Source organism: Vulpes lagopus, chromosome 3, assembly GCF_018345385.1.
Source record: "Vulpes lagopus strain Blue_001 chromosome 3, ASM1834538v1, whole genome shotgun sequence".
Classification (NCBI taxonomy): Eukaryota; Metazoa; Chordata; class Mammalia; order Carnivora; family Canidae; genus Vulpes; species Vulpes lagopus.
In genome coordinates, this window is record NC_054826.1 from 16,975,619 (window position 1) to 16,997,915 (window position 22,297).

Consider the following 22,297-nt stretch of genomic DNA (forward strand, 5'->3'; position numbering starts at 1 on the left):
TTAAAATTAGCATTTAACACAGGAGCACTGTGACCCCGGGCATGCTGACAGCTCTCACTATTCTGTGAGGGCTTCCTGCACAGCATGGGGTGTGGGATGCCCTGTTTAGGGAGGAGAGAGTGGGATGGTGCTATTTTCCCCCTTGTCACCAGCACAGCAGCCCCCAGGAGAGGTGGGTGCTGCTTACATCAAATTCCACCCCCTTGTGCTTGGGAAGTGCTTATTTACTGAGACAAGTTTGACTCTGAGATAGTGTGACAGGCTTTGCTCCCAGAAGGCCAGCAGAGGAAGCATCCCACATGCACCAAACCTAATGATTATAGAACACTTCAAAGCATCACCTATAGTACTGGTGGGACTAGGACCAGGCTTTACTTTTTTTTTCCTTTGGAATCAGGCTTATAGTTTTTTCTTTGCTTGTTAGTTTGTTTATCCATTTCCTTTTCTCTTTTTGGGGGGTTCAGGCTTCTTTTTTTCCCTTTCTCCCCCCCCCTTTTCTTTTGATTATCTGTTTGGTTTTTTGGGGTCCTTTTCTGTTTTGGATCAGTCTTTTTTCTTTTTTTTTCTAGGCTGGCTTATTTTAACAAACAAATGAAAGCATGCATAGTTAAAGGTCCAAACACTCCTCATTGGAGGCAAGAAGGAGCTCTGGAGACTGACCAAAGAGGTAAAAGATCTGTACTGAGGACTATAGAACTCTTATGAAAAAAACTGAAAGACACTAAGATTTATTTATTTATTTATTTTTTAATTGATTTATGATAGTCACAGATTGAGAGAGAGAGGCAGAGACACAGGCAGAGGGAGAAGCAGGCTCCATGCACCGGGAGCCCGATGTGGGATTCGATCCCGGGTTTCCAGGATCGCGCCCTGGGCCAAAGGCAGGCGCCAAACCGCTGCGCCACCCAGGGATCCCTGAAAGATACTAAGAAATGGAAAAACAGGGATGCCTGGGTGGCTCAGTGGATGAGCATCTGCTTTTGGCTCAGGGCATGATCCTGGGTACAGGGATCGAGTCCCATATCGGGCTCCCTGTGAAGAGCCTGCTTCTCCCTCTATGTGTCTGTCTCTCTGTCTCTCTCATGAAAAAATAAAATCTTAAAAAAAAAAAAGAAAAGAAATGGAAAAACAGCCCATGCTTATGGAATACAAGAACAAATATTGTAAAACACCTATATTACCCAATCTACACATTCAATGCAATCCCTATCAAATTAACATCAGCATTTTTCACAGGGCTAGAACAAATAATCCAAAAATTTGTGTGGAACCAGAAAAGACCTCAAATAGCCAAAGTAATGTTGAAAAAGGACCAAAGCTGGAGGCATCACAATTCCGGACTTCAAGCTGTATTACAAAGCTATAATCAAGAAGACAGTATGGTATTGACACAAAAATAGTACAAAATAGAATGCCCCAAAATGGACCCACAACTATATAGTCAACTAATTGTCAACAAAGCAGAAAAAAAATACCCAATATGAAAAAAGTCTCTTCAACAAATGTTATTGGGAAAACGACAGCTATATGCAGAAGAATGAAACTGGACCATTTTCTTACACAGTACATAAAATTAAATTCAAAATGGTTTAAAGCCTGAAATGAGAGACAGGAATCTGTAAGAATCCTAAAAGGGAACACAAGCAGCAACCTCTTTGACCTTGGCTAAAGCAACTTTTTTTTTTTTTTTTTTTTAAGCAACTTCTTACTAGACATTATCTTTAGAGGCAAGGGAAAAAGCAAAAATGAACTACTGGGATTTCATCAAGATAAAAAGCTTCTGCACAGGAAACAGTCAACAAAACTAAAAGGTAACCTACTGAATGGGAGAAAATATTTGCAAATGATACATTGATAAAGGGTTAGTATCCAAAATGTATAAAACACTTATCAAAAAACACTCAAAACCAAATAATCCAGTTAAGAAATGGGCAGAAGAGATGAACAGATATTTCTCCAAAGAAGACATACGAATGGTTAACAGACACATGAAAAAAAAAAATGCTCAACATCACTCAGTATCAGTGAAATACAAATCAAAACCACAATGAGATACCATGTCAAGAGGAAACACAGGTTCCTGAACAGGAAAATTACACGCTCTACAAAGTGGATTACTTTTCCTAAATAACATCACAAAGCAGTTTTCAATGATGTCCAAATATTAACCATGACCAGATAATAATTTAGTAACCACATAATATTAAAAGCTTAATTCTAGTTCTGGCTTTACCAGTACTAGCCATGTAACTTGAGCAGGTTATTTATTCAAAATCTCTGCCCCTGTTAGATGCTCACCTCCTATTGTAGGCTCATTTTGAGGCTTAAATGAAATATCTAAGCATCTTACAAAACAATGCATAAATGTTTTGATGGTATTACCATGAAGACATGATATAAGTCAGAAGGTTTCATTTGGATCTTTTAATTTAGGATTAAAATTATAGAACATATAGTCTGAGGAGGTTTGATATGGTGAGAAAGATTGTTTTGTAAATTGAGGTAGAACTGACAACATTGTATGTTTCAGGTGTACAACATAGTAATTTGTCATTTGTATACACTGGGAAATGATCAACATACTAAATCTAGTTGCCATGCCTCACCATCATAGTTACAAAGTTTTTTTCTTATAATAAGGAAGATCACTGATATTTTAGATGAAGTTATAGGGAATAAATACATTTTTATTTTGTTCTTGTAACACAAATGGTGATTCTTGATATAATGGGGTTAGGCTATCCACCAAGGGGAAAGCAAATACGTTTACTAAGAAATATTTAATTTTTATCATAATATACAGCAAAGCAACTCACCAATTTTTAAAGTCTAAAGTATAATAATTTCTTATATTCACAATGAAGCAAATTTCTGATGTAATTTTATCAGATGACAAGATACTTATACAATCAAAATATTCTCCTTTTATCTAGAAAAAGTTTGTTAACTTTAAATAGTTTATTTCATATTTTCCTTACCCGTGACTTGAACAAGTGATCATATACTTCCAGTAGTCTAGGTAATGGCACTCCAATTTCATTCATTGTCTGTATTACGAAACCTACATCCCAGTTCAAAGTACAAACTTGCTGCTCTAAAAACTGCACAATAAAATCTGGAGAAGGAAAAAATGTCAGAAATCAGAAGTGTTAACTCTTCTCCTCCCTGATAAAATAGCCATATTACATTTGTAATTTTAGGGTATACAATATAATGTGATACAATATATATAGTGACATGCTTTTACTACTCCAGTAAGGTTAGTTAACATATCCTTCACCTCACATAATTACTCTTTTTTTGTTATACAATTGTTAACTCCTGGGGCACCTGGGTGCTCAGTCAGTTAAGCAGCTACCTTCAACTCAGGTCAGGATCCCAGGACCCACATCTCTCTGCTCAGTGGGGAGACTGCTTCTCCCTCCCTCTGCTCATGCTCACTCTTTATCTCTCTTCCTCTCAAATAATCTTAAAAAAAAAAAAAAAAGTTAACTCCTGATACTAAAAAGTAGGCCTTATTCATAAATTAGCAGTTTCTAAAGAAAAATCTTTTGAAAACCAATTAAAAAAAAATTTTAAGCTTTAAAAAAAAAAAGATTTTATTTATTTATTTATTCATGAGATACACACACACACACACACACACAGAGAGAGAGAGAGAGAGAGAGAGAGAGAGAGGCAGAGACCAGGGAGAGGGAGAAGCAGGTTCCTTACAGGGAGCCTGATGTGGGACTCGATCCCCAGACCTGGGATCATGCCCTGAGCCAAAGTCAGACGTTCAACCACTGAGCCCCCCAGACGTACCCCATTTTTTTTATATCTAAGTTCTATATCAGAATAGGCAAATATAGAGATATAAAGTAGATTAGTGATTGCCTAGGGCATGAGTGGGAAGGAATAGGGAGTGACTGCTAATAGGTATGTGGTTTCTTTCTGGGATGATGAAAATGGTCTAAATTTAACTGTGGTGACTGTTGCACAACTATGAATATGCTATAAATTTAAAGCAGTTAGGGAAAAAACTATATTTTGGTGAATTTGGAAAAATATAGAAAGGTACAAGAAATAGAGCCCATTTACAACCCCGCTATTGGAGAGAAGATCCACTGATATTTCTTTAGTATCTTGATGTACTCTCAATTTAACAGTTTTCAGAAAAGAAGGGCTACTACATCCAGATTTTAGAAATATGAAATGTATTTTTTAAAGTGCCTCATCCCCTCAGATATAGAAGTTATTTATTCTGATGGTTCTAATTTTGGGCCCATTCTCACTTTTTACTATCTGTCATATCATAAACAAGATTGTAACAGTAACAATCACATTCATATTTATGATACTCAAAATCTGAGACTGACCCATGTGAATACCCATGGGCAAGAGGAATCACTGACTGTCACTGTAACTAACTGAACCTGCATCTCCCCTAGATCTAACATAAAAAAATTTTGCATAAGTAATCAAAATTCTAAAAACTCTAAACTTGTTCTAGTTTGAAGCCTGTTGGAGCTTGTTTGCCCTTGAAAGATGGACAAAGAAAAAAGAAAAAAAGGCCTCCTCTACCCTAAACTTTATTGTGCTCAAAAATTTAAAATCTAAGCCAAAGCAGAAACACTGTCAAAAGAAATTAAGTATGTAGGTTGATTTATTTTTTTTTAAAGTAGGCTTCAAGCCCAGCATGGAACCCGTGGGTCTTGAACGCATGACCCTGAGATCAAGGCCTGAGCTGAGGTTGAGAGTTGGACACTTAATCAACTGAGCCATTCAGGCACCCTGATAATATTGTTTTACAACTGAAGAAAACATTATACATTGGCAAATGGCTAATAATTAGAGTCATATACATAACAATTATAGTAGTATAGTTGATTAAGGAGTTTAAAAAATTGCATTTTTAACACTATTATTCACTATTTTAATATTTTTTTAAAGATTTATTTATTTGAGAGAGAGACAGAGCGTGAGGGGAGGGGTAGGGACAAAGTGCGAAGGAGACTCCTTGAGCAGACCTGCTGAGCGGGAAGTGCAATTCAAGTGGGGGTTGATCCCAGAACCCTGAGATCACAACCTGAATCAAAAATAAGAGTTGGCCGCCCAACTGACTGAGCCACCCAGGTGCCCCAACTATTTGTTATTTTAAAGAAGAATAGGTCTTCAATATAATAAGAGCAGTTGAAGTAAGCACAGATTGCTTGTGCAGAAAAACACCAGACATTTTTTTTTTTCCTCTTTAAACTTGTAGAGGGTTACCAACAGTAGAAATCATTATGGTCTGTTAGCACTATCCCCAGAAAGATCTATAAACCTGCAAGGTTGGGCAGCCCAGGTGGCTCAGCAGTTTAGCGCTGCTTTCAACCCAGGGCGTGATGCTGGAGACCCGGGATCGAGTCCCAGGTCAGGCTTCCTGCATGGAGCCTGCTTCTCCTTCTGCCTGTCTTTCTCTCTGTGTGCCTCATGAATAAATAATTTATCAAATAATTAAATAACTTAAATAATCTTTAAGAAATAATAAAAATAATAATAAAAAAACTTGCAAGGTCAAAGACCGTTTCATATCTATCAATAATTTCTGCTATCTCTGGAGGTCTTTCTTTTTTTTTTTTTATTTTTTTTTTATTTTTTTATTTTTTTTTTTTCTGGAGGTCTTTCTTTCTGGAGAGGTAGAATTAAACTACTGAGCTGAATAGCAACAAAGAAATAATTCCCCTGTGCAGAACATTATTGTGCCATGTCAATGAAGAAAACCATCAAAAGAAAACAACACAAAACACCCATTTTAGCACTTAAGGCTACTGCTCACCTAAAGGAAAGAAGCGAGGTGTGCCGGCATAAATTTTGCCAAGGAGCACAACCTTGAGACTAAGCGCATGCATTCTATCAGAGGAGCTCAGTGTCACACTTTCATTCAATTCTGCAAGAAAAAGACATGCCATTAGAAACCCAAATTGTCTTTAATGTGAAATGTTTAAGTTGGCTATTTTATTCTGTTTCAATATCCTACAGGTAACATTCTAATACGATGAGCAGATCCTGTTTGTTAGTGTCTGAAATACTTCTGGCTTACCAGGACATTGGTTATGGGATTTTCAGGAAAGTGTCTCAGAATCCCTTAAGAAGTACATTCACAAAATGACACCATCTTTTTCTCTGAGAGTCCTCTCCAATATAAATTGAGGTCATTCTCTAAGGGACCACCCTCCCCCATACCTGGGTACCTTCTTCCACTTACCCTCTACTTAGGTATATATAATTTTCATGAGTTCTAGATATATGAAAGCCTCTAGCAGCTTCCATTCCTTTACCAAGTCACTAAATAATGTATGCTAATATACCTGTAGGTGAGCACTTACCTTTCTCTATGATATCTTGCCAAAGTGTCTGCACCAATATAGGGTCTGAATAACCAGCACAATGAATTATTGCAAGTTTACACTCTGCAAGTTTAAACGGGTCAGCAAATTCCCCATAAAGCTGTCAGAGAAAATGCCAACATTATACATACAACCAGAGGTCAAAAATCAGAAACAGTGATGCATTCCTTGAAAATTAAAAATGATCAAAGATTTTATCCATAGTTCCTAAAATACAATATATAAAGATGTGATGACATGCAGCTGGTCATAACTCCAATAGATTTCAACATGCGTGCCCCCCCTTTTTTTTTGGTTGGCAGGGAGATACTGCAATAACATGTCTTTTATAATTAATGTTGTCTAAACCAGGGTTTAAAGAATCATGGAAACACAAATCTCAGGCTGCTTAATGGTACTTGGAGAAATGTCAAGAATTATTGAAAAAGGAACTGCTATGAAGAAAGGGAGAAGTTTGGAGAGACAAGCAAAGAAAGTCACTTTTCCAAGACAAGAAGCAAGGCAATAAAATAGATGGCAGGAGTTTTAACTAGGCCCAATGTAAAGCTGATAGATTCTTGATAGAAAATGACCTGGAAAGAGCAAGTTAGTTTTTCCTAAGAGTCAGATACCACAGCAGTGATTTGTCAGCCCAGCAATATGCTCCCCAGGATAGCTTATCTTAATTTTGTGGAGATAGATTAATTTTTCCCATGAAACACAAAGTAGAATGCAGAAGAAACAAGGAACTTGTACATATTAGGTGACTGCTAGAGGAATTCAACTTGCTTTTTTATTACCTTAGTTATGTCCATTAGCTCAGAATCCAGCTGAGAAATTGCATCCTGTACAGAAGAATGATGGGAATACTGCCTTTGTAGTGTCTCTTGTATCTGAAGTTGGATCCTAGCAACCTAGTTTGGATGAAAAACAGCAAGTCTTAAGTTCTTGATGATAAATCAACAAGTACTTTAAGGAATGATTCCTAGTATCTGACTTTAAGTTGGTTAAAGTAAAAACAATGTATAAAGTAGTGACTATAGTTTTTTATTTAAGATTTTATTTATCTGAGGGAGAACAAGCGAAGAGAGAGCACAAGGGGGGGGGGGGAGAAGAAGCCACAGGCTCCCCATTGAGCAGGGAGACCAATGTGGGGCTAGATCCCAGGACCTCAGAACCATGACCTGAGCCAAAGGCATATACTTATTAACCAACTGAGCCACTCAGGCGCCTCAATAGGGACTATAGTTAGTAACACTGTATTGCATATTTGAAAGTTGTAGAAAATAGATCATAGAAGTTCTTATTACAAGAAAGAAACTTTGTAATTATTTATATGGTGATGTTAGACTTATTACGGTGATCATTTTCTTGTACCTAAAAATACTGAATCATTACATTTTGTACCTGAAACTAATAATGTTAATTATACCTCAATTTAAAAAATGTATAAATGAAGACTTCTATCATATCAAACTAGCAGCTCTTCATCACAACATAAAAGATCTCACAGGAAGTATAGTGTGGTAGAGAACCTTTGCTATCACTCTAACACTCATCCCTTCCACAAATGTAGCCACACAATGGCTAGAACATATTTTTCAATCTCCTCTGTAGGGAAATATGGCCATAAGACTAAGTTCTCTTCAAAGGAATGTAAGTTGAAGTAAAGTATACACTTCAGGGCTGAGGTCTCTAAGACAGTGAATGCGCTTCTTACATTTTCTCTTACTGTCTCTGACAGAAGAAAAAGATAAGGCCATAGGGAATGGTAGAAACAGAAAAGAAAACTTGGGTCTTGAAATCAGTCAAGCAGAAGAAAGCCATTGGCCCACTCTGGATATTTGTGAATGAGAAATAAACTTTTGTATTTGGATCATCATATACTTTTGGGTCTCTTAATTAGGGCAGTTTAGCCTACTCTATTTCATGTATCTACTCAACAGTTTCCAGAATAAATGATAAATGTGATATAATCTCCCTTGTGTTAGAGCAGTTGGAAAAAACCTTTAGAAATGCCACAGAGAAAAATTTAATTACAGCAATGTCCTGTGATCCAATAAAAGATTTATGTCTAACTGTGAAAGTAAATACATACAGGCAGAAGAGACTAGAATTACTTATACTGACTGCTACCTACCAATGACTTACTAGAGAGAAGAAAGGAAAATGGAATAAATGCAGCAACTACTCAATACAGACAAAGCTTAAGTATCTTTAGCACTTACTTCCATTTTTTCTTCTAATTCATGAAGGAATTCACCATCTGCAGCTATCGATGAAATGGCAGTGGAACTTTTGGCACTAAGAATGGCTCGAGCAATGTACTCTAGTCGCTGCTGAAGTGAAATTTCTGTGCTGCAGGGGGGAAAGCCCTTATTTTTATTTATATGAATTCTTAACAATCCAATATACAAACATATTAATTATGACACACTATTCTGTATATACCAAATGAATGAACATAAAGGGCCATTCAAAACTTGAAAAAACGATTAGAGGATTTCTAATAAAAGAGAACTAGAATTTAAGGCAACAGATAAAAAAATACTTAAGTTTACATCCAAAAAAGTAACTTATTTTAAAACTTCAATTCAGTATATTAAAACTTGGATTCTTCTAAAACTAAATTAAGGAAAACATTATCACTCTTTAGAATTCTTTACTTCTCTACCTTAATATGGCCAAAACTATGTGATCCTTCACAAAGCAACTAGAATGACTTCTTAAAATCAGATTACGTCACATGCCTTCACCTACTCCTTCAACTTCCTCTCTTTTACCTGGTCCTGTGTTCCCCAGCTCCAACCCCACCAGCTTTCTTTTTTGTACTCTAAACATTAAACTTGAATCTGATACAGCGCCTCTGCAAAGACTATTGTTCCTATGGTTGGACCATCTCCACCATGTTTTTTTTTTTTTTTTTAAGATTTTATTTATTTATTCATGAGAGAGAGGGGGAGAGAGAGGCCCACAGGCAGAGGGAGAAGCAGGTTCCATGCAGGGAGCCCGATGGGAGACTTGAACCCAGGTCTCTAGGACCCGGCCCTAGACTGAAGGTGGCGTTAAACTGCCGAGCCACCAGGGCTGCCCCCCTCCAGGTATTTAATAGCTGTCTATTCTTATCATTTGAGAATCAATTTTCCTAACAATTTGTCTGAGGCTTTCTCTGACCAATCTTAACGAAAGCAGCTCGCTCTCCACCAGGCCCTTTCTATTGTATTATCCTATTTTTATTATATTTATAGAATCTGAATTTGTGTCTGTGGTCTATATCCACTAGAATGGGAGCTCCCTGGGAACAAAGATGGTGTTTACATTGTTCACTACTCCTTCCCACATGCCTTGAACATACATCACTGGGGCTCAAAATCTATTTGGTGGCTGGCTGGCTGGCTGGCAGGTGTCAGAAAGCCCCAAGCATGTATCCACCTCCATGGTTACCACCTTCAGTCTTTTCCAATCCCCTATCAGACCTGGTTCTTTGACATTACAAAGAGACTTGGCATTAAAAACAAACACTAATTCATTTAGTTGTTGGCAACCTCTCACAGGAACCAGTATGAAATATAACTTTTCTGTTACTTTGGCAAAGATTCCAAGTGAAAATACAGGGTTAAATTAATGATCTGTCCAAGACTGTATTAAATTGTTTTTTTTTTTGAAATAATCTAAAAATTTCAATGCTTTTCTTAATAAGTTTTTTTTTTTTTTTAAGATTTTATTTATTCATGAGAGACACAGAGAGAGAGAGAGAGAGAGAGGCAGAGACACAGGCAGAGGGAGAAGCAGGCTCCATGCAGGGAGCCCGACATGGGACTCGATCCCGGGTCTCCAGGGTCAGGCCCTGGGCTGAAGATGGCGCTAAACCGCTGAGCCACCCGGGCTGCCCCCTTAATAAGTTTCTAAACAATATTCAATGTATATGCTCAAGACTTTTTCAGTAATTTATTTATTTAAAAGATTTTATTTATTCATGAGAATACACAGAGAGGAGAGAGAGAGAGAGAGGCAAAAACACAGGCAGAGGGAGAAGCGGGCTCCATGCAGGAAGCTTGACATGGGACTCGATCCCGGGCCTCCAGGATCATGCCCTGGGCTGAAGGCAGCGCTAAACCACTGAACCACCCGGGCTGCCCTTTTTCAGTAATTTAAACCAATACAAAAGCAGAGTAAATTAGTCTAGAATTAGTAAAACATTTAAAATTATAAAGCTTTTGTCCTTTTAATTAAGAATACTAACTGCTTAGTAGGAAAGAATCTAAAGACATACTTTCTTTATTTTTATTTTTTAAGATTTTATTTATCCATTCATGAAAGACACAGACACAGAGAGAGGCAGTCTCCTTGTAGGGAGCCCAATGCAGAACTTGACCCCGGATCCCGGGATCACGACTTGAGCCAAAGGCAGGCGCCCAACCACTGAGCCACCCAGGCATCCCCTAAAGGCATAAAGAAGAGATTTAGAAGATAGTCTGATGAGAGAGTTTTGGGTATTTAGTACCTTCTATACACCATTAAAAAAAAAGAGAGAGAAAGAACTATAAACTTAAGGTAAATCCAAGTAAAAGCATAAAAACATACACAACCTAAATGAGGTTTATTTCTGAAATCTAGATATAACTAGATACAGATCAGTTATCAATCATTATTCATAAGGAGAATTTTATACCATACCTATGCATGTCAGCTAATTTGGACAGGACACGAGCAGCATTACTGAAGCTTCTGTTCTTTTCATAATACCTCCACAGTAAATCCATGTAACGAACTTTGTTTTGATCAACTTTGGCCATTCGGACTAGATGTGGCTCCAGAAATGGAGAAGCAATCTGTAAATTATACAGTCACTCAAAAACATTTTCTGGACTATCCAGTTGTTCTTTATGTAGTAACTATAACATTTTTAAGACAAACACAGGTGTGCCTTGCTTCATAAGCAAAATTGTAATCCAACAACAGACAGAAGGCAATTTTTCTTACTGATGAATTTTTTTTTTTTTACCAGAGTTGCTATGATAGTTGAATTAGGTTGATTAAACTAATCATAATCCAGTCATGATTTTTTTAAAATTATTTTTTTGAGAGAGACAGAGAGAGAGTGAGTGCAAGTGGGGGGTAGGAGGGTTGGAGGAAGAGAAAGAACCCCAAGCAAGTTCCATCTCATTACCTCAACCAAGATCACAACCTAAGATGAAGTCAAGAATTGGACGCTTAACTGACCGAGCCACTCAGGCACCCCTAACTACAAATCTTTTAATAAACTTTGAAAACATAGCTACTGATTCTTAGACTCTGAGCTCAAAGACATCCTTGCCATTATCAAATACCATGCATTCATTTCATACACTGAAGAACACTGAGACTCAGGATGGTAAAAAGACGTGTGAAATCACATACTGAATTAATGGCAGAGGTAACAAGTTTAGGACTCCTAATTCATAATCCAATGACTTCCACTGCACAATATAAACAACCCTTATCAGCTTCACTGCCCTCTAGGAGAAGATATTACATTACTTGGCTTGATGTTAATACCTAATAGTAGGTTCAGGATAAGGAAATGAATTTTTTATAAATATGTATGTGCTACTTGAAAATACAAATTAACAATATTGGGATAAAATTTTTTTTTTTACCTGCAACAGCTTATCTGCAAGATCAGCTTGTATTAGCCAATTATAAAGGGCAATGCTAAAGAGTTCATCTTTGGATCGTTGAGACAATTTAAGCATTTGTTCAAACTAAAATAAAAAAATAGTAAAGATTAGCAATTAAAGGCTCTCTTGCTGGACATCATAACCATTAGCCTTATAAAATCCTGAAATCAAGAATACTTAAATGCTTATAGTTCTAAGAGCGACCACCTTCCCCAAGTGGAGCTGCCACCACTACCACACAGAACTTCTAAATAATGTATTTTCAGGATAAAAGTATGCTATGTCCCTTACATGATGCCCTGCTTCTTCATTACTCAGCATATTGGGATCAGATGACAATACTGGAGGCCCAGGTTTTTTGGGTACACTGGGAGACTGAGGAGCAGCCTTACTTTGATTTACCAGTTCTTGAAGTGTATCTGTAATACACTTATAACTGTTTAATCTGAAAAAGAATGGAAAAGGAACAACTGCATTAGACAGCAAGTGACTTATCTAATTTAAGTACACAGAATAATTTGAAGACTATTTTGGGGGATAGATTTATGTACACACACATATACTTGGTATTAAAAGCAATATAAATTGTATACTTTTTCTAGATTTGAGAAACATGGTTAACTATAAAAGGGTGAAGTCATAAATATGAATGTATTAATAAAAAATGTGTTTTATATATTTATATATTTCCTTTACAGACGCATATTTTTTTTTAAGTCACTACTAACTAGTGGACGTTTAAAAACCATCCCTTTAATATAAAACACTAATCTTCACCAAGAAAGGGGGAGAGGATGTGGTTCCAAATAAGTTATCTCATTTAAAATTGACATTGGTAAAGTGTCATGAAAAATATAAAGGCAAATTCAAAAACATTTATAAGTCTTTAAGAATTTCCACCAAACTAAACTAAAACTTTATTCCTATATAAGAATTATAATCCTAATTAAGGCCTGTCATAAAACAAGATATTTTAAAGTGAAAGCATAATCCAATTTTATAAGGGTTGAATTTAAAATATTATTTTCCTATTACTACCAATCAAACTTTACACCAAGGCAAGTCTGTATCCATAAAGTTGACAATCTGCTAAGATGACAAAACTTGCCTTTCTTGGAAAGCCTGCAGTCCCACGATGTCTTCTTCTGGTTCTCCATGTTTATAAAAATGAAGCCCAAGACCCTGAGGATCTTTTTTTTCTGCAGCAGTAAGAGAGAGCTCCACTACCCCCTCATAAAAACGGACTAATGAGAAAAAATAGGGACAAAGAGCTAAGACTTATTAAGCTGGATTTGTTTTTCCTTAGCTGGTTTATAAAAATACTGATCAAGGTTTTTATGTCTCTACTGTATACTAGTCACCCTGATGACACTAACATATAAACTATGTCTGGTGAATCTACTGAAAAAAAAAAGGCACCAACATGTCCAAAAGGCAGCTATTAAATATATTTTTTCTTCACTGGAAAAACAATTTCAAAGTTAGAACAATAAAAGGGAAGGTTTTCAGTTCCTTGATGGAAAAAAATCTTGGATTCACAACAATACCTGTGCTAACAGTTTTTACTTTTATAATATGTTAGATTTGATTTAAAGTAATTTTAAAGCAAGCAAACAGCATTTTCAAATTAGTTGAAAGAATTTAAAGCATCCAAAAAAATAAATGTAACCCATGAAGCTAATACAGCTAGTAGTTTAATTGGACAAGGACTGAAACTCCTGTGTTAAGAAGCTACATATTTCAGGACAGCCCTGGTGGTTCAGTGGTTTAGCACCACCTTCAGGCAAGGGCGCGATCCTGGAGACCCAGGATCGAGTCCCACGTTAGGCTCCTTGCATGGAGCCTGCTTCTCCCTCTGCCTGTGTCTCTGCCTCCCTCTCTCTTATGAATAAATAAAATCTTAAAAAAAAAAGTTACATAACTCAAGAGATAAAAAGAGCATTACAGTTTTTGCAGAGGCTAGTGAACTCATTAAATACTAAAACACAGGGCATGAGATTCCTATGTCATATAATTTGAAACTGAAGTTGAAGGATTTGCTTCTGATAAGAGGCTCTTTCTCACCAGCTTGTTTTATTCACAATCATTTGTCCCTTGAGTTAGGAACAAGATATGAAGAACATTTTGTTTCTCACCTTGTCTATACTGAGCACAAACATTGGAAAGGTCCACTTGATTGCTGATTTTCTGATATTCCTTTAAGGATTCTCTTAACATTCTTTCCTTCTCAATCTTATTTTGAACTTGTCGGGAACGTTGGAGGAGTTCATTTGCCTAGAATGAGAGAAGGCCAGAACTTAAAAAGACATAAAATCCAGCATATAAATGATGTTATCAACATTAAGTTTTGGTCTACATCTCAATTTACATCTGGTTTATTATCATAAAAAATAAAAACTCTACAAACTTACTTCTTCTTAATTTTAGGCAGAAAAATTTTTGACCAAAAAATCCTAGCTATTCTTAATTCCTCTCACAAACATTTTAAGCAAGATAGCTTTTGACTGGTAAATCTCTTGCCTAGTCAATACATTATTGGTCAGCAGGCAGTCCATGTGATACTGATTTTTTAAATAATTTTCACCTGTAAGAAAGGACCAATAAAAATTGCCCAATTAACTAACTTATTATAGACAAAGCTTTAGTAATTTTTAATTTCTAAGAAGAAACATTTAAAAAAATACATGGTCTTGAAATACTATCAAGATTCTTTATGAAAACCTTAAATATGCGAGGATTTTAAGAAATGATGTATTCCAACCTCTTTTATCATACAGATAAGGACCCTGGAGGCCAAGAGAGGTTAGGAGACCTACTGAAGAGCCGTCGTAAGTAAAAGACGGTTCCTGATTCCAATTCTATTATGGTTTTCATACCATGAACCCTCCTCCTTTAAGAAATACTGAAATAGCCAATAGAGCATTGTACCTTAGAACAAATTGCATCGTCAGTGCTATACAGAAGTGGGCAGATATCCTGTAAGTGTAAACTAATGCCATCAACAGCAGCATTATCTCTGATGTAGCAGTTGATAAGAGAAGCAATTAATGCCCCAGTCAATTCCTTGTCCCTGATTACCAGATCTTTAAAGGTGGTGATTTTCAGCTGCTCTTGAAATTCCTAGAGTATAAGAGAAGGTCATTTTTTTCTATCAAAAATATAGGAATATCCTATTTCCACCTATAACAATTTCTGTAACAATTTAAAATAACCAAAAATTTAATAAACCCATTCAAAGGAGAAAATATACTAACTATATGGACTAACACATTTTTTTTTTTTTTTGGACTAACACATTTTTGCAAACTTTCCTAGAATCATACAGAATTGTTAACTCACAGTATGATAGGTCCAAATCTCCCAATTTACAAATGAGAAAAGTAAAATGTAGGCAGATCAAAAATTAGAGCCAGGTCTCATAATTTTAGTCAGAACCAGAAAGAAGGATCACTCAGCTACATTAAAAAATCTTGGGTTGGGCACCTGGGTACCTCAGGTGGCTCACTTGGGTTGGGCATCTGCCTTCGACTCAGGTCATGATCTCAGGGTCCTGGAATGGAACCTGCATTGGGCTCCCTGCTCAGCAGGGAGTCAGTTTCTCCCTCTCCCTCTGCTCTTCTCCACCCTCCCATGCTTGTGAGCGGTCTCTCTCTCTTTTTTTAAAGATTTTATTTATTTATTCATGACAGACACAGAGAGAGAGAGAAAGAGAGACAGAGAGAGAAAGTGAGAGTGAGAGTGAGACAGGCAGAGGGAGAAACAGGCTCCATGCAGGAAGCCGGACGCGAGACTTGATTCCGGGTCTCCAGGATCACACCCTGGGCTAAAGGCGGTGCTAAACCACTGAGCCACCTGGGCTGCCCTCAAAATAAATTTTTTAAAAATTTAAAAATTAGAAAAAATAGAAAAAATCTTGGGTTTATGGAGCTCCTCAGTGGCTCAGTTGATTAATCATCTGACTCTTGATTTCAGCTCAGGTCATGATCTCAGGGTCCTGAGATTGAGACTCCTATCAAGCTCTGCACTGAGCATGGAGCCTGCTTAAGATTCTCGCTCCCTCTGCTCCTCCTCCTCTCCTGCTTTCTCGCACTCTCTCTCAAAAAAAAAAAAAAAAAAAAAAAAAAAAGAAAGAAAGAAAAGAAAGAAAGAAAAAAAGAAAGATCTTGGGCTTACATTTACTTTTCCTAAATGTTAAAATTCTATTTAAAGCCTTTTAAAACATGGGGAGAGGGGTAAACCTGGGTGGCTCAGTCAGTTAAGCATTTGACTCTTATCTCAGCTTAGGTCTTGATTTTAGGGCCCCAGTTTGGGCTCCATGCTGGATATGGAGCCTACTATTATCAAAGGAAAAAAAAAAAAGTCTTCCAACATGGGATTTTGAAATCATTTTGGACAAATGTGCTTATCAAATGGAGTTCTCAAGTACTAAGGTGATTCATGCTATAGTAAAATACTCTGGGGATTCGAGTATTCTTTTTTCCCCTAAATTTCAGCACAAATCCAATCCATATTCCAATTTTTAAATATTTGATTTGCATCCCTTGAGCATAAATCCATGAATCTATGATGCAAAGAAGGAAGTTTCAAAGATGCATCACAAAAAAGATGTCTAGCCTAAATATCTACCTATGTTTACCACCTAATAAAGTAAAAATCATGAATCTACCTGGCATGGAAAAGAAAGAGCTTTTGTAGTTAAACTTCACTTGAGTTTTTAAAAGGCAAAGAAAAGTTATGTGCTTAAAACAAAACCACCAACAAAACAACACACTGGACACTACTGGAACGAATGAGGGAGCTGGCCTCTTAATTTTGAAAATTGGTACTTAAAAGTCAAGAATTTGGGACTCCTCCTGGGTGGTTCAGTGGTTGAGTGCCTGCCTTTGGCAGGGCATGATCCTGGAGTCCCAGGATCAAGTCCCACATCGGGCTCCCTGCATGGAGCCTGCTCCTCTCTCTGCCTGTGTCTCTGCCTCTCTCTGTGTGTTTCTCATGAATAAATTAAATCTTAAAAAAAAAAAAAAAGGTCAAGAATTAAACATTTCAGGGTAATGAAAAGGCCCTTAGAGAATAAGGGAATTTTTTTTTTTCTTTTTCACAGAATTGCAGTGATTAAATATGAAAGAAATCACAGACAGAGAAAACGACCATTTCATAATCCTATGTGCAATAGCTAATTCAAGTAATGATTCATCAATAGTTGATGAAAGTCTGATGGGGGAATTTCACACTGGTAGGACCTAAATTCAACAATCTTACTATCAGTAAAAGTGGGACAATTAAACCTTCTGTGTCTTCCATTAAATACAGTTTGACACATAAATTGTATTTATGAAGTATTTTATTCATACTCAAATAAATGGACCTGAATTTAATCCTCTATAGACTTACCTTCCATTTTGCAGAAAATACAAGAAATAGAGGGGTAAGTTCACTCCAAGGAGGTAAAGACAACCTCAGAACATACAAGATTGATGATATGATTCTTTCTTGGCAATTTCAAGGGAGAAAAGAAAATGGCTCTAGACTTGACACAGATTTAAGAGAAATAACAATCAAATTCAATGAGTGAACCAACTGTTTAGATTCTGATTTGAATGACCCAATCTGTAAAAAGTTTTTTTTAAAGATTTATTATTTATTCATGAAAGACAGAGAGAGAGAGAGAGAGAGAGAGGCAGACACACAGGCAGAGGGAGAAGCAGGCTCCATGCAAGGAGCCTGATGTGGGACTCGATCCCAGGACTCCAGGATCATGCCCTGGGCTGAAGGCAGGTGCTAAACCACTGAGCCACCCAGGGATTCCCTGTATAAAGATATTTGTAAGACAGAAATTTCAAATGGTAAGTATAATGATGACTTATTCAAAGGAATGTCCATCTTTTAAAATTTCATTTAAAAATTTTATTTTCTTATTACTTAATTTATTTTAAGGCAGACTGTCACATGCAGTACCTCATTTGGATGTCTGGAGCCTCGGAAGCTTGACTAACCTACTTCTCCTACAAATGGACCTTGAGAGCTCAAATGGAGGTTCTAGCAGGGAAGCACAGTTACTCGTATACCTATACCTTCTATCAGGGAAAGTCATCCTCTTTGAGCACAAAGCTTTGGAAAGGACACACGTGGAGTGGTAAGGGGGAAAGGGGTTACCCGCCTAGCCAGTCAGATCAGCTGAGTCAATCTTGGAGATCAATAGGGATGATAGCTGTTGTAGCCAGATCACCAAAGAAATACATAGTAAAGTATATAGGAATGAAATAACATGATGTCTAGGATCATCTTTAAAGTAATTTCTTGGGACGCCGGGGTGGCTCAGCGGTTGAGCGTCTGCCTTTGGCTCAGGGCATGATCCTGGAGTCCTAGGATCGAGTCCTGCATCCGGGATCCCTGTGTGAAGCCTGCTTCTCCCTCTATCTATGTCTCTGCCTCTCTCTGTGTTTCTCATGAATAAATAAAACCTTTAAAAAAATAAATGAAATAATTTAATGAGTTGATAAAACCTTGAAAATACTGAATACGAATAAAGTGTGTATATGGGGATTATAATGTAGTATTTATTTATTTTTAAAAAAAATTTTTTTTTATTATTTATTTATGATAGTCATACAAAGAGAGAGAGAGAGGCAGAGATATAGGCAGAGGGAGAAGCAGGCTCCATGCACCGGGAGCCCGACGTGGGATTCGATCCCGGGTCTCCAGGATCGCGCCCTGGGCCAAAGGCAGGCGCCAAACCGCTGCACCACCCAGGGATCCCCTGTAGTATTTATTTTTGTATATGTTTAGAAGTGTTCAGAATTAATAAAAGGTAGGAATACATTCTCCCCAATGGCCTAACATTTAAATGAATGCAAATTACTATTATACTTAAAAAGGATTCAAATGAGGATGGCAAGAGAAATATAACCCATTCATTTCTCACAACAGTAAACATCTTTCTTTAAAACTAAGAATGTTTAAGTCATTGGACTCTTTGAAATTACATGCAAAAATTTTGTGGATGCATCTGTATGCATTCTTTGAGGGTGGGAAGAAAGAGTTTTTGATCTAATTCCCAAAAGAATCTGAAATCCAAATGAAGGTTATAATCTACTGTTTAAAAAAGTATTTCTGGTAAAGATTTTATTCACATACCAAGATAAAATTCTCACATACTGTATAAACTTGTGGTTTTAACAATGCAGATCCCTCAGTTTTCATGCTTTAGTGCAATCTTCCATTAAGATTTCCATTAAGAAGATATTAACTTCATTGTAACCTAAATGCTTCCCCCCAAAAGTCCCCTCCCAAACCCAAGGGTAAAACTAAAGCCCACTCAAAAGAAAACAAACTAAGCACAGCATTAACAGTATACTCTTAAGGGAAAAGAAATCTTACCTTTTGAAGTTCTCCTACAATGACAGTGAATTGATGTTCACAAAGAAGTTTCCATAAAGCTAGAGCCTGGTATGATTTTCGAACCAACTGCTGGATTGCCTGAAGTGAAACCTTTTCACTCAGTTGAGCCTCTAATTACAAAATACAACTAATGAAGTTTTATAAAATGACATATTGTTCTGTTTTAAATAAAACAACACTTTACTTGAAATAAAAAATAATAGTTAAGGCTGAAATCCTCATTGATCTCCTCCCTCCCCCATCATAGCCAACCATGATCATGACTTGGTGAATTCATGCTTTTACCCTGTCATTATGTGTATGTGTTTCTGTATGTCCATCTGTGTGAATGTACACATAAATGACAAAAATACTATTTTTAAATTATTTACACATTTCCCATCCAGTTGTATTTTCACAGGCTATTTATATTAATAAGTGTAAACCTAGTATATTTAAATTGCTAGATATATTCTATCATAATCTAGTATACTTAAATTATTAGATATGTTCCATCATGTAAGTATACCACAAATAGGTCCATGTGCCACCTTAAGGACATTGATATTGTCTCCCATGCTTTGCTACTAAAACAATAGTGCAATGAACATCCTTAAGAAAAGACTCCTAAAGAGCACCATCAGATTTCTCTAGGACTATGTTCCTCAAATCTGGATTAAGATAAACTGGTGGGAAAAAAAAAAAGTAAACCTGCAAGTCACAAAATCAATTCAGTCATGAGAGTTCTTTTTTCTTCTTAAAAAGGAAACAGGGGCAGCCCAGGTGGCTCAGCGGTTTAGCGCCACCTTCAGCCCAGGGTGTGATCCTGGAGACCTGGGATGGAGTCCCACATCAGGCTCCCTGCATGGAGCCTGTTTCTCCCTCTGCCTGTGTCTCTGCCTCTCTCGTCTCTCATGAACAAATAAAATCTTAAAAACAAACAAACAAACAAACAAAAAAACAGAATTGGGGTGCCTGGCTGGCTCAGTCATTGGACCATATGAGACTCGATTTCAGGCTTGTGAGTTCGAAGCCCCACGTTGGGCATGGAGCCTACTTACAAAAAAAAAAGAGGAAATATAAAAAAGGAAAATATTAGAGTATAGGGTACTTATTCCCTATAATTTTGTTTCAGTTGTATATGTATGCTTTCAAACATCAGGGTCATAACATAAAATGTATTTCTCACTACAGGGAAAAAAGCCTGATAAAGACTGCTACATGATATATCCTTAGAAGTGAAACTATTGGCTATCAATATATATGCATTTTCAGCTTTATAAGATATGATCAAATTGCTCTCCAAAGTAGGAATTTCAGTGTACACTGCCAGCAATTTGAACCCTCTTTTGTTTTAAACCTTACCAATGCTATTGTCAGGCTTAAAAGACCTTACTGAAGTACAAATAGCAGTAATGAAAAAATGTTTATAAAATAGTAAACAGAAAACTAGACTTAGGAATAAGAGACAAGAGTAAATGGCTGGGTCTTAATTGGCAAAGTTCTATCAGCCAGAATAATTGGCTCAAGTAGAACACAAAAAATTCTTAAAAAAAAATGAATGGCAGCCCATCCCCTTTTTAAGATTTATTTATTTATTTATGACAGACATAGAGAGAGAGAGAGAGAGAGAGAGAGAGAGAGAGAGAGAGATGCAGAGACACAGGAGGAGGGAGAGGCAGGCTCCATGCTGGGAGCCTGATGCGGGACTCGATCCCGGGACTCCAGGATCTTGCCCTGGGCCGAAGGCAGGTGCTAAACCACTGAACCACTCAAGGATCCCCATCAGGCCCAATTTAAACAATGATTATTATTTCAAATTATTTCTAGAATAATTGATGATTATAAGTTTTCCATTACTATGCTCTTTCCTTGGTTGCTACTATTTACAATAGACCAAAAAACACAATAAAAATTTTGATTGACGTTTTTAACTATAAAAAGGTGTGTCACTAATCATTAGGAAAATGCAAATCAAAAACCACAATGAGATACCACTTTGTACCCAGTAGGATAGATATCATAAAAAAGAGAACTGTAACTGGTGAAGACCTGAAGAAACTCAAATACTTTGTGTACTAACTACTAGTAGAAATGTAAAATGGCATATAGAAAACAGTGTGGTGGTTCCTCAAAAATTAAAAACAAAATACCGTATGATCCAGCAATCCATTTCTGGGTATGTAACAAAAGAAAGCAGAGACTCAAATTTATTTTATTTACCATGTTTATAGAAGAATTATTCACAATATCTCTAAGGTGGAAGTAACCCACGTGTTCAAAAACCCAAGTGTTTTCTCTGCTTTCATGAAAACAAAACAAAACAAAACCTCAAACCAGCATTCAGTGTTGTTTTGCAGTAAGCCATTATAGAGATAGCATGCACCTCACCAAACTCCTTCCCCAGAAACCACATACATCACCTTGGCATCAAGCACCACAACTTTAAAATGTGTCTATGAGCATCTGTTCCTTAACTCTAAATGTGTCCTAAGGTGGGGTGTCTGGCTGGCTCAGTTGGAAGAGCATGCAACTCTTAATCTTGGGGTTGTGAGTTCAAGCCCCACAATGAGTGCAGAGAGTACTAAAAAAAAGTAAATAAACTTAAAAAAAAAAATGTTCTAAGGAACAGAGAAAAGTCTAAGAAAGGTTATTTTCTGGGGTCTGGGAATGTTCAAAATTTTTTCCATATAAATTAATGGTAATTACTTCCTGACTTTATGCCATTTTGGCTTATGAAAGGTTTCACAGAACACTCTACTTTCAGATAGCAGGAAAAACCTGTATAGACATACAATGGAATAGTCTTAAAAAGAAAGGAAATTTGAAAATTTATATATATATATGTTTGAGGTATACAGGTAGTCAAATTCAAAGACAAAAAACAAAAACGATGACAGTTGTTAGGGG

The 22,297-nt window shown here is 36.7% G+C and overlaps 1 protein-coding gene across 1 annotated transcript in view; it reads right to left on the reverse strand.

The window, feature by feature from the left end:
• Positions 1-22,297, reverse strand: part of NUP155 (nucleoporin 155) — a 65,872-nt gene that overhangs the window by 3,558 nt on the left and 40,017 nt on the right. The window contains exons 22-33 of the mRNA XM_041750327.1: positions 19,388-19,518; positions 14,939-15,130; positions 14,146-14,284; positions 13,119-13,254; positions 12,302-12,455; positions 11,990-12,094; positions 11,028-11,182; positions 8,579-8,708; positions 7,151-7,264; positions 6,351-6,471; positions 5,801-5,911; positions 2,979-3,115 (exon numbers count right to left, since the gene is read on the reverse strand). Of these exons, the coding sequence (XP_041606261.1) occupies positions 2,979-3,115; positions 5,801-5,911; positions 6,351-6,471; positions 7,151-7,264; positions 8,579-8,708; positions 11,028-11,182; positions 11,990-12,094; positions 12,302-12,455; positions 13,119-13,254; positions 14,146-14,284; positions 14,939-15,130; positions 19,388-19,518 (1,625 nt within the window). The remainder of the gene's footprint in view (positions 1-2,978; positions 3,116-5,800; positions 5,912-6,350; positions 6,472-7,150; positions 7,265-8,578; positions 8,709-11,027; positions 11,183-11,989; positions 12,095-12,301; positions 12,456-13,118; positions 13,255-14,145; positions 14,285-14,938; positions 15,131-19,387; positions 19,519-22,297) is intronic.